The 18,015-nt window shown below is 41.5% G+C and overlaps 1 protein-coding gene across 2 annotated transcripts in view; it reads left to right on the plus strand.

Moving 5' to 3' along the window:
- Positions 1 to 18,015, plus strand: part of ATRN (attractin) — a 144,754-nt gene that overhangs the window by 93,636 nt on the left and 33,103 nt on the right. For both annotated transcript variants that reach the window (XM_035323502.1, XM_035323503.1), the window contains exon 25: positions 9,039 to 9,100. In XM_035323502.1, the coding sequence (XP_035179393.1) occupies positions 9,039 to 9,100 (62 nt within the window). The remainder of the gene's footprint in view (positions 1 to 9,038; positions 9,101 to 18,015) is intronic.

Here is an 18,015-nt window from a genome sequence, read left to right on the forward strand (position 1 = left end):
TTTTTTTTTCCTAAAATGAGGGATTTTGTTGCATTGTTTTTCTCAGATGAGTTCCTCTTAAAGGAGTGAATTCCTGACCTGCATTTCATTTAATAAGCAGGACCTTTTAGCAAAGGGTGTTTTTTTCCCATCTTGTTAAACTTTTGACATGGAAAAGGCATGAAGCCTACTTCTTATGCCGTGGTTGAGAAGCTACTGTTGCTTAGAGCTTGCAGAACTAAAACTAGCAACAAGGTTTGCTTCAAGAATAAAAATCTTGAAGGTGGCTTCAAGGTGGCTTTCACATAACCTTTAGATCAGGCTTCCAGGTTAGATGCAGACAAACAAGAGGTCATAAGCAATCCGAAATCCCGTCTTGGACTTAAAGAAGCACTTTGGGAATGAGCAGTTTTGGGGCAGAAGCAATGTGACAACATCATTTTTCTAAATATATATATATATATATTTTTATATCTGCTCTCTGTCTTTTGAATTCCAAGCAGAGAATTTGCTTTCAAAAGTATTCAGCTGGACAGCTTAATAATATATAGACTTTGAGAGGCCACCGGTAAGTAAAGATTTTGTCTGCAGGCAATATGCAAGGCTGGGAGATTTGTGACTGTTCGATTCTGTATCTAAACCTTTAAAATACCTTCAAGGAGTTATTTATTTTTTTTTAACAGAACTCTGTGGTGCTGTTTTCTGCTAGAAGTGTTTGATGTTGTTAGTCTTTGTCGTCAGGTAATGTTAATTTGCCTGAATTTAGTTGTTAACACAAAATTTCTTTATTTTTAACTTTTGCTTTCAGAGTGAGTTGTTACACTAAAAAAAATCAACAGATTCAGTTCAGTTGTTTGCAAAAACCCAAGCAAGGTATAATTATTTGTTTGTTCTGCTCTCTGCTTTGGAGAGGGATCATACCTGAAGCTTGGGGGAATTGAAAGGCACCTTGGGGGTGGAAATCCACCTTATGGAGTGTTGACTTACAGCTTTACCATCTGACGTTGTTGAATCTACTTCTCATCCTGAATGCTGCCCTCTCACTGAATGTTCTCTGTAACTCGAGAAAGCTACAGGGGAATGGTGCTGAAGCTATTTTAGAGGTTTCTACCCGAGTTCTCAGTTTCGCTTTGCTCTTGGTTGCCTCAACTGCCAGTCACCTGCGAGCATGGCCTCATTGCTGCAATGCAAAATGCAGGATTTTACATTTCTGGGGCAGAATTATAGGTGTGAATTTCTCTTCTTACCCTCTTCAGAGGCTACTTTAACTCCTGGTTGAGAGGAGAGCTGTGACCATACCTCTTAACCCATGGTGGCAAGTTCTATCGCCATCTTTCACAATCAACTCTCAGTCCACTGATGCCAACCACAAACATGTTGTTCACACACCTCTCAGAGCAGGCACAGAGCAAGAACTCCTGGAAAGGAGCATCCAGCAGCCAATCCCCAAATCTGGTGACCAGAGGGAGGTTACAAGGCTGTAATTTCTTGCCTCTACTTTCCTGTGGCCTGACACCACCACTGGTGCCTTCATGACCTGTGAGGTTCACCACCACAACAGTACCTTTGCTATTACTTCAGGGACTCCTTTTTATTGCCATAGCTCTAGAACCAAGAGCTGGGACCCTTTTATTTCATTTTATTTGTTCTGTCCAGCACAATTGCTACAATAGCCTTGAGTTATGGTGTCGCTCTTCTCTTGCTTGACCATTGCTGCCCTCAGTGTGTGGACAGGGTGCAGAGAGGATGTGGCAGCGGGCTATGGGAACAGATTATCTTTAGTTTTAAGGTATTTACACAACACTCAGGCTGATTTTTTTTCTGGCCCAGCCTCAGGTTCCTTGTGGCATTTGGTAGTGTGTTACTGTAATGAGTATGTGTGCAGGGCCTGAACCGAGATTGCTGTTCCTATTACGGGACTTCCCAGAACATTGTTTGCTAGTGCACTTTAAATTTAGATGTGCATCACTATTCAACACCTGGCTGTTTATTGAACAAATACTTCCCGTTTGTCAGATTTGTGTGGTAATTTTTTCTGATGCAGAGAAATGGGGGACTAAATCTTAAGCGCTATTTTTAATTTAGAGGCAGCTATGCCCGTGTTTGCTCTGCACAGCAATCTGAGAGCTCGCATGGGGAGACAAAGCGTATATAATTGGCATTTCTGAGCCAACTGCTGACTGCAGCCAATTAGCTGAAAAGTGACAATTTGTGACTACTGCACAAAGGCGGCACAGTATTGGAATATAAATCGATTTTCATCGTGGTATAAGTTCAGAAGTGAACTAGTTTTTATATTTGCACAATATCAAATGTTTGTGCCATAAAGCTCAATGGCTTAGTTAGTATTGCAGCATGTGAAGAATAAGTCATTTATCTCTTTCATTGGCTTTCCACATAGGAGCAACATGGTTCACAGTAGAAGGTGTGAAAATCAAATTTTAGTGGAAATTTTATTTTTATTTGTTGTAGAATATAAATCTGAGCATATGAACCTTTTCAGCTGCACCACATTTGCCAGAAGTTTTTCTACTACGAGATATCAAAGCAGCAATCTGAGTGTGCTTGGTTGCAGATTGTTTTTTGAGCTTCTGATGAGCAACGGGTAATGCCTTTAATGCAAACAGGGACAGATCAATTTGGACTTAAGTCTGAGACCTCTCTGCTTTCTGTGATCCGCCTCTCCTGGATTTTTAGCTATCAGATCAGCTGTGGATGCTTATCCCTTACTCAGATTAGTCAGTTTTCAGGTGAGCATCTCTCCTCCCCGTTATGTGCACCCAACACCACAAGAGTTTGTGCTTGGAGAGTGTCCAAAGGAGAGATACAATGATGGTGAAGGGGGTCTAGAGGGGAAGATGTGTGAGGAGCGGCTGAGGTCCCTTGGTTTGTTCGGCCCAGAGCAGAGCAGGCCGAGGGGAGGCCTCATGGCGGCCTGCAGCTCCCTCACGAGGGGAGCGGAGGGGCAGGCGCTGAGCTCTGCTCTCTGGGGACAACGACAGGACCCAAGGGAACGGCATGGAGCTGGGACAGGGGAGGCTCAGGCTGGGGGTTAGGGAAAGGTTCTGCACCCAGAGGTGGTCGGGCACTGGGACAGGCTGCCCAGGGCAGTGATCACAGCACTGAGCCGGCTGGAGTTCAAAAAGTGTTTGGACAACGCTCTCAGACACATGGTCTGGTTTTGGGGTGGTCCTGTGCATAGCCAGGAGTTGGACTTGATACTTGTGGGTCCCTTCTAACTCAGGTTATTCTATGATTCTCTCAAGCTTGTGATGTCACTTTTCTTATGCCTGAGTGTGCTTTCATTGTGGGCAGTCTTTCCCTGGGGAAGAGTTCTGCCAGAGAGAAGCCAAGTGGTTCATGTAAGCCTAACTCCCAGATTTGAGGTCTTCCATTCAGTGAAGTTCTTCCTTCATTTTCGTTGAATTATCTAAGCTTTTAACACTGGAACATGCCGACCTAGTTTCTTCCAGTCTCTCTGTGCTTCTTGATACTGAAAGCAGAAGTTTTCATTAATCAGTAGCCACTTTATTTTTGTTGCTCTACATCTGATCCAATTTCTGTGTACCTTACCACAAGAGCAGCTGCATTCCGTCCAGTAGTGTGTTGTGTGATATTCAGTGCCTTAAATGTGAGCAGGTAGTGCCAAGAGGATGGCAGGTAGGACCTCTAAGAGGCCCTATGTCCATCTGGAGCAGTTGGAGGCCAGGTGAGATGTCCCAGGGCAGCTGGATGGCAATGGCTTACCCCTGCATAGGCAATGAACAGAGGTCCTCGTGCATCAATGAAACCAAGGGCAAGGATGCACTGTGGAGTTAGAAACCACCTAAATGTTGGGATCTGCAAATAGATGTCTTTGCAGGTGTTTTAAGGTCTTTTAGATGGAGTCGTAGTCTGATGTTCTGGAACTGTTCAGGGGATCATGCAGTAGACACCTCCACTGGCCTGCTGAAGAGGGGATCACTTAGATTCAGTTGACTGGACATGTGAAGTTTGTTGGCTATAAAGGGACAATATGCACATACCTGGGTGTTCCTCTACTTCAGTGTCATAATCTGTGGCTGAAATCCATAAATCTCATCCACAGAAGTGAAGAGAAGCTTCCCTCTGAAATGTTGCACTGGGGACTTATGTAGCTGAGCCGATTTGAGAGCCCCCAGCTGGCAACTTGTCACCTTGCCCTGCTCATCCCTCGATGAGCTGGGTCAGCTCAAAAGTCTCAGCAGAAAGCTCCCTGTTCCTAACATTAGCTCTGTGCTGTCTTTTGCCTCATTAAAGGTGTTGACAGAGCATGTGAGGCGGCAGCAGCATGCGGCAGAGCCAGGACCACCATTTAGGTGGTGGAGCTGGGCTGTTAGATAGGCTTAGTTTTTCTCAAAACCTCAACACCAACTGGTGGAGTTGACTCATTAGTTCTGTCCAGCAGAGAGTACCAAGAACGAGTTTTTTTGCCGCGTGTTCCCTAGGAAATGTATTTGTATTTTTAAAGAGAACTGCAACCTGTAGCAATGTTTCTCTTGAGCAAAAGAGCCCTCTTTCTCCCCCATCGTTATCATAAAGGGCAAAAAGAGCGTTTTGATGACTTTGGCATCACTCAAGAACACTTAAACAGAAAACCACCACCATTTGGTTTTCAGCTGGTCCTCTGACAGTAGTGCAGGCACTCGGCATTCAGGCCACGGCTTCCTCTTAATGTTGACTGTATTCTCCAAGGTCAGATTGAATCCTTGCCTCTAACAATAAAATAAAAAAAAAGTGGAGGTGCTGAGGAAGCAATAGGGGAAGATGTACATAAATGTCATATACAGCTTGTTTGGCTGTTGGTTTTATCTCTTTGGAAACCCTTGGATTTCCCAGCCTTTTCAGCCTTCTCTACTGCTTTTTTTTTTTTTGTTTGTTTCTTAACTTTGGCACTGCGGCTATGTTTGAGTAGAAAGCAAAGCAGCCTGAAATCTCTGGATTTCCATGGTTTTCAGTACTGTGTGATCCTATAGGCCTTGACAACGCGAGTGCTGTAGTGTTCTCCCACCTACTAGGTTAGGTTAATGGATCTAGCAGTAGGGATCCTTTAAAAAACCTTTTGAATTCACAACAAGCACCAAACTCCAGTAGACAGCTTCACACTGTGCCTTCTCTGCTGTACTTCTCTGGTTTCATAAGTTAATTAGGCTTTATTTTTTCCTCTCCTTTACAAATACTTTCCTGGGAGGGTGTCCTGTTCAAAACATCCTTTCCAGTTCCACTTTTTCTCATCCCTAATACAAAGTAGAGTTGAAAAGAAAGGCAGCACTGTTGAGTCTACTCACTTCATGCAGAAGTGGAAAAAGGCAAAAAATACGTCATGTAAATAATCCTAAATTGTTATCAGGGGAAAGAGAACTTGCAGAAATTCCATTTTCTGTGTTCATTCATGTTCTCTCAAGCACTTAGATACCCAAAATAATCTGAATTATGCCATGAGAATGCCATACTGGAAATGTTTTTCAGTACATTAGCAGTTCTTCGGACTGGTACTCCTCGTCCGGACAAGTTATGTATAATATAAGAAATGCTTTACATCTGGGGGGCAGATTTGCCTTATCACCATCGTAGCTAATGGTTCTGCTTTTATTTGTTTAAGCAATAATTTCTTGCAAAAGTGGAAGGAGTCATTTGGTGATGATTTATCTGTAATTCTTTTCACTACAGGTGAGAGGAGTACTCAAATGTATTTCTTGCTATAATAAACATCAAAAAATATTTTTACAGGTTCTCATTAGTTTGGTAATAATTTTTCTTGGTGGTATATGAAATCCAAGTACTTCTTCATGAGTTCAAAGTATTTGTAAATCAAAGAAAGGAGGCTTAAATAGCATTAGATACAGTTGGACTTGCAGGCGTAAACTGAACTTGTTTCGAAATAAAAAGGAGACTAAGAGTTAGCTAGACCTCTTTACCTCCCCCCCCTCCTTTTTTTTCCCCCAAAAGTATAAAAGCATTCTCTTTAAGCTTTTCTGAATTTTTTTTTTCCTCACTGGGAGCACTAACTGTGTTACTAATGCAAACCAATTCCTGGTATGCAATCATCCCAATTTGTTTGTCAAATTCTATCAATCCCAGGCTGTGGTTTCGCTCCAGAAGTATGAGCTTGAGATACCAACTGTTACTGCAATGCCAATTGGGTTCAAATTGCTTTTCCTTTACACAAAATGTGTTCTGGCCAAGCACTTTGCTGTAACTCCTTTGAAATAGGCATCTACTAATTTCCAAAGTGCCGCAGTTTTTAGATGACGTTGAGTAGTAGAAATAGACAAAATTCCTTCTTGGCTTTGCACTCTGTGTTAATCAAATGATAAAGAAAGTAAAGCTTGTAATTTGCAGATCTCTCAGTCCATATAGCTAGCTGTTTGTGTGGAAAGTAGCCACATTTCTGTGATGATGATGTGGCATTAGAAAAAAAACACGATAATGATTTTAAAGCTGCTATGCCTTTTCAGGTACCTTTCCAGATCATATAAATATAAGCTTTATCATATTCTCTAGAATTGACATAATCAATAGATTTCTGGACTAATTGATCTTCACTATTTAAGGATACTGTATTATTTCAAAGAAGGGTCTTTGAAGGCCACGTCTGTGATGGAGGTGGCAATCCTGACTTGGTGGCAGAGCTGAAGTTCTGCTGTGTGCCTGGGGGAGGCTCTCTAGACCTCCTCTGTGAGCTGCCATGCTTTCCTGCACTTACACTGCTTCTTCCTTTGGTACAAAATTAGTTTTTGAAAATGGACAAATGAATCTTCTACTGTCGTCTAAACTTAATTAAAAATCCATACCGCTAAGAAATTTGTGCCCTATTTTCCCTATATTCAGAATGAACAGTTTACTTATAATGACTGTTTCTAACCAAACTTTCTATGTAACTGAATTAATTAAGTCCTAGGAACAGATTATATTAGGGGAAATTAAGCTTTAAGTAAGCAAACCATTAACAATTATGATACTAAATTGCCCGTGACACAGATTGGTCAGGTTTAATAGCATAAAGTGTTTTCAGCTTGTGAGAAGTAAATTGCAGAAACCAACCTAGGCGTTCTTTAAATCTGTGCGTGGTGTACTCAGATGGTCTTTGCAAAAGAAGAGCTCCAACAGGTAGGCAAAAGAAACACCATGGATAAAGCAATTACATATTCTCCGTGAAACAAATCCAGGTTTTCCTTCTCTGTTTGCTTCCTATCCTTATGTTACCATAAAACGAGGAACCCTTTTCTGGTAACAGCATAGGGTTGAGTTCCCAACCGTGTTAAGTAGCACAATGTAGTTTGAATTATACTTAAGCTTTTTAGTCTTCTGTGGAATCTGTCCTGTTTTAAAATAAGCATGTACTTCTTCCTTCTCCACATTGTGGTTTTGGAGCAAGCTTTGGTTTGCATTGCAGAAACTGGTCCTAGTGGTCATCGTCAGAGAGCACGCTCGTTAACGATGCTTTTGTACTTTTTTCTTATTCTAAGACAAGCTGTTTAAATACAGGCTGTTGATACATAAAACGGTCTTTCTTTGGAAATGCTTCTTTGCCTGTCTGTCAACATCATAGTTATTCTCAGCCCCTCTTTCTATATGCTGGCAATATTACGTGTTTGTATTTTGGGGATGTGGTATTTTAGTAAGAAATTTCTTTGCCTTGAAGAAATGCCAGGGTAGTTATGCAAACACAAAACCACCTCGCTTACCATACTCAGCTGTTAACATAAAGAGTGAAATCACGCTCACCTTCCTTTTTCTCATCGGAAAGTATTGGAAGCACTTTATAAGAAAAAGAAAATAGCAACAAACTGTTTTCTTGCCTTTTGTAGGCAGTAGTATTGAGATCAGAGGCATCTGGTCTGCAGGTTTTAAGTTAGCTTTCCAGCAGAACAGAAGCTATGCACTGCAAAAGAGCTTTCAACTTAAGAGTATTTCGGTATATTTGTGAGAAAATGATTTTGGTCAGCCTCTGTACCAAGACACAATGGGTATTTGAAGCCAACATGATAATAGAAGGTGTTCTTGAGCAACAGAAATCCAAGCAATAACTCTTTTTGCACATATTCCTGATTTTTTGAAAGGAGACTATTGCTGGGAGGAGAGATTTCTGCTAATAATACCATATCGTGCAGTTTATGAAGAACAACAACAACAACAAAGATGCCTTCAGTGAATTTACTATCCATCAAAAGCTTTTGTAACTGAAATGCAGATTTCGGTTTGGGTTTGAAATGAATTCAGACACTTCATGAAAGAGTTAATTTCCTGTTGTGGTGCTGAGATTGATAGGCAGAGGAAATAGGAGGTACCTGGAAAGACCTTCTGATTCCTAATATTGCAGAAGTTGCCTTTCTGTTGGCTTGCCTCCCCTCTGCTTTGTTATTTTTAACCAGGCTCCCTAATCTTTCCTTTTGCCTCTAACCACCTCCCAATTTCCTGTTCGCTTCTTCCCTCTGTTTTTTGTCCAAAATACTCAGTTGTTTTCCACTTCCCTTTGCAGTTTGAGTGGATTGCAGGGAAGTGAGTTAAGATGAATGCCATAGCTGCTTTTACAGTATCTATTATCTTCTGTATTTCATGCCTCTTTGCTGCTCTGGGTGTAAGTTATTTTATTCAAGATTTTGGTGCAAGAGTTTTGTTTGTATATAGGGGCGTGAATTTTGAACTTTATAACGTTGTGCTTTGGATTGCTGCAATATACAACAATTACAAATGTTCTACTTCAGCTCTTTAAAACTTCCATATTTTTTAGTGTTTTCTCCAAGCTGGTTTACATGCACTCAAGACTATTCCTTGAATGTTGCTGGGGGAGAGAGATGTTACTTGTTTAGGTGGTGGTTTTATTTTGGGGGGGTATATATGCTTTAAAATAACGTGAAGTAGTAATTTGCTTTCTTTTCCCTCAGAATATTTCAGTGCTTGTTCAAAACAGTGTTGGAAATGTTAATTAACCTAAGTAAAGAACATATTTCATTGTAATTTTTTATCCCAGCACGAATGCATGTTAAATATGTTTACTTTTCAGTAACTAACAGAGAGCATTTGCTTTTCTTTTGCAGATTGCATTCTCACAACACAGCAACTTTATGGACCTGGTACAGTTCTTTGTGACATTTTTCAGGTACTTTTCATTTAAGACACCTAAATGTTTCTTTTTTAGGAAAGATCTTTGGTTTTTTGTTTTTTTTCGGTATAGTGGATTTTGTTGTTTTTCTTTTTTTAATTAAGCATCCTGCTTACATGACAGCCTAGAAAATGGAAATTCCTGCTATGTTTAGAGCATTTAATTAGGAATTATGTTCAGAAAATTGTCTGCCCATCTTTACAGATGCATCTTGTCTTGTGCTTGTAAAGAAGGGGAGGTTAGAGGAAGGTGGAAAGCTTTCTGAATCGCAGCAGTTATTTTCAAAATGGTGTAAGGACACCTTTTGAGTCCCTACATCATACGAATCCAAAGTGACTTAGAGGAAGTGCAGATATTCACACATCATCAGGCACAACATATAAATTGAAGAAGCGATTTTGCAAAAAGTTAGACGTGGACTAATTTCAGACTCTATAGGTAGCACCTTTTGATTTCAAACTGAACTCGGAGAAGTATGCTTGTATTTAGCCTGACATAATTTTAACACAGTCAAAGCCCTTCTGTCACTCATGAACTGCTTGGTAAAGTTCACTTCTCAGTGGGAAGTAAATTGATGATTCTGGAGGAGTGAAACCCACAGAAGTAATTTTAGTCCTTGTTTCCTCTTCCATCCTCCAAAACAGCATATCCCTAACAAAGAGGTTAAACGTCCCCTGAAGCACAGCAAGCCATCTCTTTAGGGTTTCATAATCCAATGTGTTAGCCTCTATTTTAGGAACTGTTACTACTCTGGAAATAGAAAGCCATTATTGCTCCACAAGTATAAAAACAATAATTGATCAATAAGGAGGACTCCCACAGGAGAGATAGACATGTCTATTTAGTCTAGATCTTACAAACTGTTTTAAACAAGGTGATATTATGCCCGTTTTGAAGTGAGCGATGTGAATAATATCTTGCTTTAGATTCCACACTAAATTTAATTAAAGCAAGGAGCTCCAGATGGGTCCTTCAGACAAGTAGTTTGTATCAAATGTTTTCTTTTAGCATGCAGTTTTTACAGCGTGGAGTGTGCTTTAATACAATCCCGGGTAAACACGGGGTTTGAGCTGCCACCTTGCTTGCATTGATATGCAATAAATGTTTACTCCTGGATCCGGCTTAAGGGCTTCTTCTGCTGAATCCATTGCAGTCAAGGTCTCTCCTAAAAATCTTTGTGGCAGCGTAATTGCTTACAAGGAGAGCTAATAGCTAAGTAGCTGGTTGTTCAGTTCCTTTTTAATGGCACATGATTGATCCGTGCTTTACAAACTAGTCATTAGTTCTTTATAGACCCGGGTCCACCTGCTTATGAGAGTTTGAAGTTCTTCGCTGTGAACAATTCCTCCGGTTCTATTATTAGAAGAGAAGCACAGTTTGAAGCAGAAGCTACACGTGCTAAATATCTCAGTGAGCACATGCCGTTGAAAACACAGAAGTTAGGTAAACTGCAGATAGTCAGCAGTGACTTTCCTTCCCTCTTCCACTGCTATCACGTGGATCTCCTTGAGAAGTAACGTTGCGGTGTTACTTAACTAACATCCTCACATCCCAGAGGAGTAAGAACGTGTGTGTTAGGGAGAAGACTGTTTACGGGTATTTTCCAGCCACACATTTATAATACATTAGAAAGTCTTTGATCCTTCAGTTGTAACTACTGCTAAGTCCCTCCCCCAATATTTCATTTTACATTCACTCTAACTTGCTGAGTAACCAGTGTAGTAGACTCACCAGCGTGATTCATCTCTGCTGTTTGGACAGCAGCAGACAAGAAACAGGTTAAATGATTGAAACTCTTGTATTTTCAATGTTCTAGGGTACATTTCACAATCACAGTTGAATCCAAGTATAAATAAGTAATATCTGATAGCCCCCTGTGATGCTAATGAGATGGAGGTGGCTGAAAATTCGCACGCTGAGCAGAGGCAATGAAAATGCTTTTTGCAAAGCCTAAAGACCATTGGTAAAACCACCTTTGAGATACAGATCAGCTCTAATGTGGAAAGCGGGATACATACTGCTTCTCTGGATGCCGTGGACACAAAACCAGACTTTGTTAAATGAGCGTTTAGAATGGCTTTGTTGTCACGTCTAAGAGTGTTGCCTCATTTTGCCATTCTGCAGGTAATATTTATGTATATTCTCCTGTGCTGGTGTTGACGTGGCACATTTTCCATCCCAGAGAAGCCACCCTAGATGCTTTGTTGTAACCCCATCCTAAACATGCTCTTCTGCTGTGCTGCCAGAAGAAACAGCTGTGCCTTGAGGTGCATGGGGAGCCATGCAAGGAAACGGGAGTTTTAGATTCTCTGTTTGCTGACAGTTGTGATGATTTAGGCCAAGCAAGTCCTTCCAGTAGGCACTGGAGTTCAAGCTACATTGCATATCTCCAGTGCTGCTTAATTTATGGAGTAGCGCAGGCTCTTGCAGAACCCCGACTCTCTGTGTGGCTCACAAAGTTAGAGGAACCTGGCAATGCTTTTAAATAGCATCATTTAAAAGTCAGTGTGGAGCAGGACGAAATGTGACTGCTGGATTCGATTTCCATTTAAGAGCTGTGCTGCTTTGGGTCAGAGGGGGATGTGCATCACATTTAGAGGTGCTGGTACGCTCCTAGGGCTCCTTCTGGAGTCACTGTTCAGCTCTGTGGCTGAATATTGCCATTATTTTATTTTGCAACACAATAATTTCTTATTTTAAGCGAAGGAAATGTCAATGGGTAAAGGTTGGGTAGCACAGTGAAGTTGCAGGGTCATTAATATTGCATTATAATTGGAGCTGTAGGAGAAATGATATTATAACCGTGGTTGACCTTTGTAAATCTAAATGAATTGCAAGCAAACGGTGTTTCTCTCTGTTTCCTTCCCCCTGCTTTCCATAATATAGCTCTTTATTATAAAAATCCCACTGCTTTATTTTGACAGAAAGTTTGAGCTATTCTGACGGTCTCTAGTAAATGTTTGTGTTAGTATCAGTGCTTCTTCAACTTCCAAAAATCCCTGTAGGCCATCACACCCATCTGTAATACGGATTTTTCACCAGTGTATTTTTCACCGGTGTGCTTTTGTGTACAAAAGACGACAAAATATCAGTGGCTTTCTAAAGTCATATTGCTGACCAGTGATCTTTTTTCATCCTTTCTGTTTTTCTGTTCTTAAAAAAAAAGTGCATCTGAATTTTGTCTGTGCATCTCTGCCTTGTTGGCCAGTCCTGTAGAGACTTATCAGATAAATATTTAAGGTTGATTTGAATGAAATCAGGATGGAGAGCTTGTGTAAGCACCAGAAGAAACAGCAGACAGGAGCAGAAAGCACGGCTTCTGTTCTAACTGCTGACAGATTCGGTTGTAAAGCAGCTGAGGATCACGCATGTAACCCCGGTGCATCACGGACAACTTGTCAGGAGGAGACCCTGTGCTCCAAAACCGGGAGTATTATTAGTGTAGCAGCCCTAAGAAACTCAAAGCAAGGAGACAGAGGCATTCACCAACTTGCCTAGAAGGTCTGACGAGTGAAGTAAGCAAAACTTCAAGGCCAAACATCCCTTCCAAAGAAGCTGTTGAGCCCTACATGGTGTAAAAGACCTACAAACCAGGCTTGCTGTCTCCAGGAAAGACGCCAGGAGAAACAGCAAGGGCCTGACAGCCAGCGTCCCCTGTCCTCTGTGTGGGACGTCAGTCATGTTGGCCAGATCAGCTGGCCACGTGCATCTGCTAGTTTTGGTTGTGAGAGCATGGGAGGGTATCACTGATTTTCCGTGGGGTTTTGTGAATTGTAATCACCTTACCCTTCCATAAGATCTCACACTTGGTTACATTGATTCATGATTAATGTTTTGTGTTATGTTTCTGCTCTGTGTCCTCGTGCACAGTTCACCCTGTTTCTTGTCTGCTCTGTCCTTTCATATTTCTGCCTGAAACATCCTCCTTGGGATGCTCACTGCTGCCTCCCTCCAGTCCTTTTGTAGTCTTACAACGAGTTAGAGATAAGGATCTCTTTCACAAATGGGCAAAAGAAGTTCCAAGTTCTGTGTTTTCACGGTGTCACAGCATGACATGAACACTTGTGGCCTGGACCGGTGTCTGAATATCAAATTGTATAATTTTACTTTGGTGTGAATAATTGGACTTTGAAGTTTTCTTGGTCAGAAAACTTCAGAGGGAGCAGTATTTGTCTCCATATGACAGTCACGCAGGTAGGGTAAGGTGCTGTATATCATTTGTTCCAGCTGTAAACATTTGCCCAGTGTTTTTAATAAGCAGGAATGGCCTGGTGCAATAACTCAGACCTGGAGTCGTGCTGCAGATATTTTATTTACTCTTTTTACTTATTAAATAGTTTACTTCTGCAGCAGAAAGGGTATTTCTAAGGTATTAAAGGGTATTTCTAAGTGCCTAAAAAACAATCTGAGTCACCTTTTATTTCATGGAAGGAAAAGAAAGAGATTGGGAATATCTGAAAGTTGTTTCTAACGAGATAAATATAAGCACACTGGGTTTTAAACCTGTTGGTGCAGTGGGTTTAGTTTATAGTTTTAGGACTTAATTTTGATTTGTGTTTGTGTTGTGTCCAAGCTCTTACTCTAGTCAGTGCAGGTGATACACACCAAAGAACGGCAACCAGACATCGGTGTCTCCTTCAGAGTGAGGACGTATCTCTTAGCAGTCATTCATTTGGTTATTTCCCGTGAGTTGAGCGAAGAAGATGACCAGGTCAGTCAACTATAGAACAGGGGAACTGAGACTGGAAGGAGTCCATAGGGCCAATGCCGTGCTTGGTTCCTGGTCCCACTGGTAGCTACAACCTGCTCGGACATCCCTGCCTTCAGAGTAGGTTGTTCTCATACCTGAAATTAGTACAAGGAGAAAAACTTCAAAATAAGGGTCAAGAAAACATTATTTTCCACTCCAATTTCCTCATGGCCCTCAGGATTTTTGGTGTGTTTACTCGAAACTCCAGCTTTTAGACTTGCACGATGACTTTTTCCCTTTAATTAAGAATATTAATAAGAAGCTACACAAAAAAAAACCATCAGGCATATATTGATACTTGCTTTCCAATAAGACCTCAAAACTGTAGTTAAACTGATCCCACGACAGTGGTAGCTGCCATGGTTTTTATAGGGTGTCGGGTTGGTTGTGCAAGTAAATAGATTAAAAAGAAAAAGACATGAAAGAAAACAAGATCACCTGCTGCAAATAAGGTGGGTTGTGGCTTGTTAAACCTTGGTGCTGTCTTCAGCAGAAAGATAACGTCGTTAGTCCCCAGATGGGGTCTGTTGGTTTGCTGTTGGCTGCAGATAGCTGCTTGGCAGAGGCCGTCGGCTCAGACCCTGTGCGTGCAGTAATAAGAGGCATTCAGCCAGGCTGGTCTTCCCTCGCATCATTATATGGTCAGCTCCTTCAACATTTTATGTTTGCTCCAATTATTCTGAGCTTTAATGCGTCGAGTAGTTGAAAATGTGTCCTACAACTCTCCAGCACATTAAAAGTTTCTTTTGGATAGCACTTAAATAGCTTCCAATTTATCAAAATAATTTGGGATGTGTTTCTAGTAATCACTGCAGTGCTTTCTGAAATTATGAAACGATCTATGTATGTTAAAGCATATTAGTATTCGAGCTGCTGTATATTTTGGCATTTAAAACTGCCATTTTTACTAGCAGCTCTGATGTTGATAAACATTGTAGGAGAGTTTAATAATTGGGCCCTAATATGCCAGATGGATTTTCTTCTCTCTTAGTGAGAATGCATCCTATCACAGTGCTGATGAAGTTTTTCCAGCCGTTTAAAAATACAAGTGTGCTTGTTCAGAGGGTTTTATGGCTACCTGGAGTGGAGAGAATATCCTTTCTGCTACGGAAGGGAGCTTAAGAATGAGGTGTGAAACCAGGCAGAGTGGTAAAGTTCACATTTTTGTATCAGGGTGGAAATAACCTGTGGGATAAAGAGTGCGGGAGGCTTACCAGCGAAGGATGAATGCATTTGTTGAGGCCAACTGATGGGAGATTACATACAACCATCTCTCATTTATTATACTTAAGTAATTCTTAATTATTTATTAAATTAATAAGCTATTTATCAAATTGAAAATTCCCCATAAAATGCTAGTGTAATTTCTCCCTAGATGGCAGCGTTCATGCTGCATAAGGGATATTTACAGCTCCGTAGGCCAACGAAAGCTGCATTTGGCTGAATCCAACCCATATGATTTCAAATTTCAGCCCATAACATTTTCAATTTTCCCTGGGATGAAAAAAATCTCCAAGAGTCTCAGATGTCTCTAGATGGCTCCTTTTCTTTCCAATCTGGTTTCACATCGGAGTTTCTTGGTGCCATCTTTTTAGGTTGCTGAATATGCTGCTTGGCCTCTTACCTGACATTTGCAGGGATGCCTACAGACTGCACTGGGATGTTATGAGCCCAAGAACATTTCTGTCCCCTTTACCTTTTTTTTTCAGAGCCACGGATGAGGAGAAACGATACAGAAGTGTTGTTTGAGATGGGAGGAGATGTAGGGAGAAGACTTGAATGAACAGTGAATTTCAGGGATGAAGGAGGCTCTTGGTAGGCAGTTATTTTTGGAGAAGAAAGAAACAGAAGAAGGTAAAGCAAGTCCTGCAGCAAGGTTTATTTTAAAGCCATTTTTAAACGGATCTATATTCATAGCTGGTAGAGAGGGCGTTGAGGATGTTCAAAAGAAAAGCAGGGCAGAACACGGCGTTGGACTGGGACTGTAGGCTCCCACTCCAAATCGTTTTCCAGCACAGCTCTCGTTCCACCCAGCTGTTTCCGTCCACTCCTTCCATATTTACACAGTTGCCTTCAGAGAGAAGGTCCTGAAAAAAGCTGGTTTCAAGCTACTGACAAGAGGACAGGTCTTTTTAACTTCTTTCAGGATGGTTTAGGCTGAGAAAAGGCAGCAGATTGATCTTGACTTGACTCTACCCCTGGGGTCCTTCCAGCAGATGATGTAGTGCAGCGCAGCAAGCAGGCGCTGGGCTTTAGTTCTCCCCAAGTGTTGCCAAGGGGAGGTTGTGCAAGGGGGGAAATATATTTCCGTAGTGGTTTTATGGCTTTTGTGGGTATTTGCTGCCTCCTTGTGACAGTACAAAGATGCATGGTGCAGTTCCTCTGAAATACAGGCCACTGTGGTGAGCATTTTAGAAGGAGTGTTTATTGGTCTTTAATTGTTAATTCCTCGCCGTGCTTTCTTCAGAAAGTCTTGGCTTCATCAGAAGCAAGGCAAGTGGCAAACCAGTGAAAGACTCTGGCGTGTACAATCACATGAAATACACATTTCCTAAAGGGAATTTAATATGAGGATAAAGACAATCCTCTTAGTTCTCCACTCGCTGGTTTTTTTCTCTAAGGGAATAAATGGGTATGGAGAGAGTTGTGTGTTTACAGCTTGCCGAGGTCACATTTCTCCTAAAGAAGAGCCGTCCTCCTAGGAGTTCAGTAGGTTTTGAAGTGTATCTTCAGTTTGGTGTGCCTCTTCCCAGCCTGATAGATGGAAGGGAATGGAGCCCGTGCATCTTGTAGCAGCCACCCACAGAATGGTGGAGATCTCATTCAATGTGCTGCCAGTGCGTGGCACGCAACAGCCCGGGTTTATTTGTATGCTCAGCCTCCTGAGAAACTCCTCCTGAAGGTAAATCTGCCTGAAATGGGTCTTTACAGCACAGTGCTGCTGGACTGAGAAGGCATCTGGCTCTTTCCCTCTGCCCTTTGGACTTCCACCTCATTTCCTCAAATAAAGAGGAGGTAAAATGGGATACGCCATGGCCGTAGCTGTTGCCTGTCAGCTGCATCTAAAATGTTTTACCCTGATATGAAATTGTTGCTCGAGTCACCCTGATATGAAATTGTTGCTCGAGTCACAATGCGTTGCCCTTCGGTGTCACGTTGGCAGCCTGTCGTGGGGCTCCTGCAGGCGCTTGAATGTTGACATTTTTCTGGTCAGATTAAACATGCAGCCAGGACACTCTCTTCCCTGCTGCCTCGAAGATTTTGTTTCATCTCCCCTTTTCCTTGCACGCTGATGCTAATTTTTTTCTGCGAACCAAACAGACAAAAGACAAAAGGTTTAGCTTGTGGTCCTAGCTGTGCTAGCTTGGCTTGGATGCATTTGGGATTTTTGTTCTGCGGGGAGCACTGGCTTTGGGCCTCAGAGATAAAGCAAATGTTTCACCTTAGAAAGAGTAAGTCCCTTTGTGGAAAATGGAGTTTATAAGAAGAGAAAAGCTTACCAAAGCCGTTGAGTCAGTGCGGTGGCGTTCATGCTGCGGGAAGCTAACAGGAGTCCCAAGACAAATGTGGGTACTCAACATTTTTGTTAGTCCATCATTCACTTCTGCCTGTTGAAGTGTGGTATGAGTGGAAATCCATCTAGTCTAAGTGTGACCTTGTCCAGGAGAGAAATACTATTTCCTGGTGGCGCAGACAGGCTGCTCTTGCATTTAATGCAGCAGTAGGGGGCTTCAGGGAAGAAAAGGAAAGCTGAAGGTATGACATGCTTAATCATCAGTAATGCATGTTTGCTTCTTTACCGAAATAGCAATTAAAGATTTAATGTGTGTGCTTTAGTGGATGGCACATTGTTCTTTACTACAAAGCTCGACAGTAATCCACTACCTCTCAAAAGGGAAAATAAAAAAATCATTGAAAGTGCTTGTCTAAACTGTTTGTATTTGCAGAAAAATGACCATGCTTTTACAGTGAACAAATGTCAGATTTTAATATTTAGATAAAGTGCGAGGGAAGTGATTTGGAATATGTATCTCGAAATGAAAAAGGCCAAACTAATCTCTCCGTGATCCTGCTTAAATTTATGAAGAAATAGGCACCGCAGGAGTCTTTAAAAGCTGTGCAGACATTTTAATGCTGAAGTCGCACGAGTGCCAATTTTTTT

The sequence above is a fragment of the Oxyura jamaicensis genome, chromosome 4 (assembly GCF_011077185.1).
Source record: "Oxyura jamaicensis isolate SHBP4307 breed ruddy duck chromosome 4, BPBGC_Ojam_1.0, whole genome shotgun sequence".
Classification (NCBI taxonomy): Eukaryota; Metazoa; Chordata; class Aves; order Anseriformes; family Anatidae; genus Oxyura; species Oxyura jamaicensis.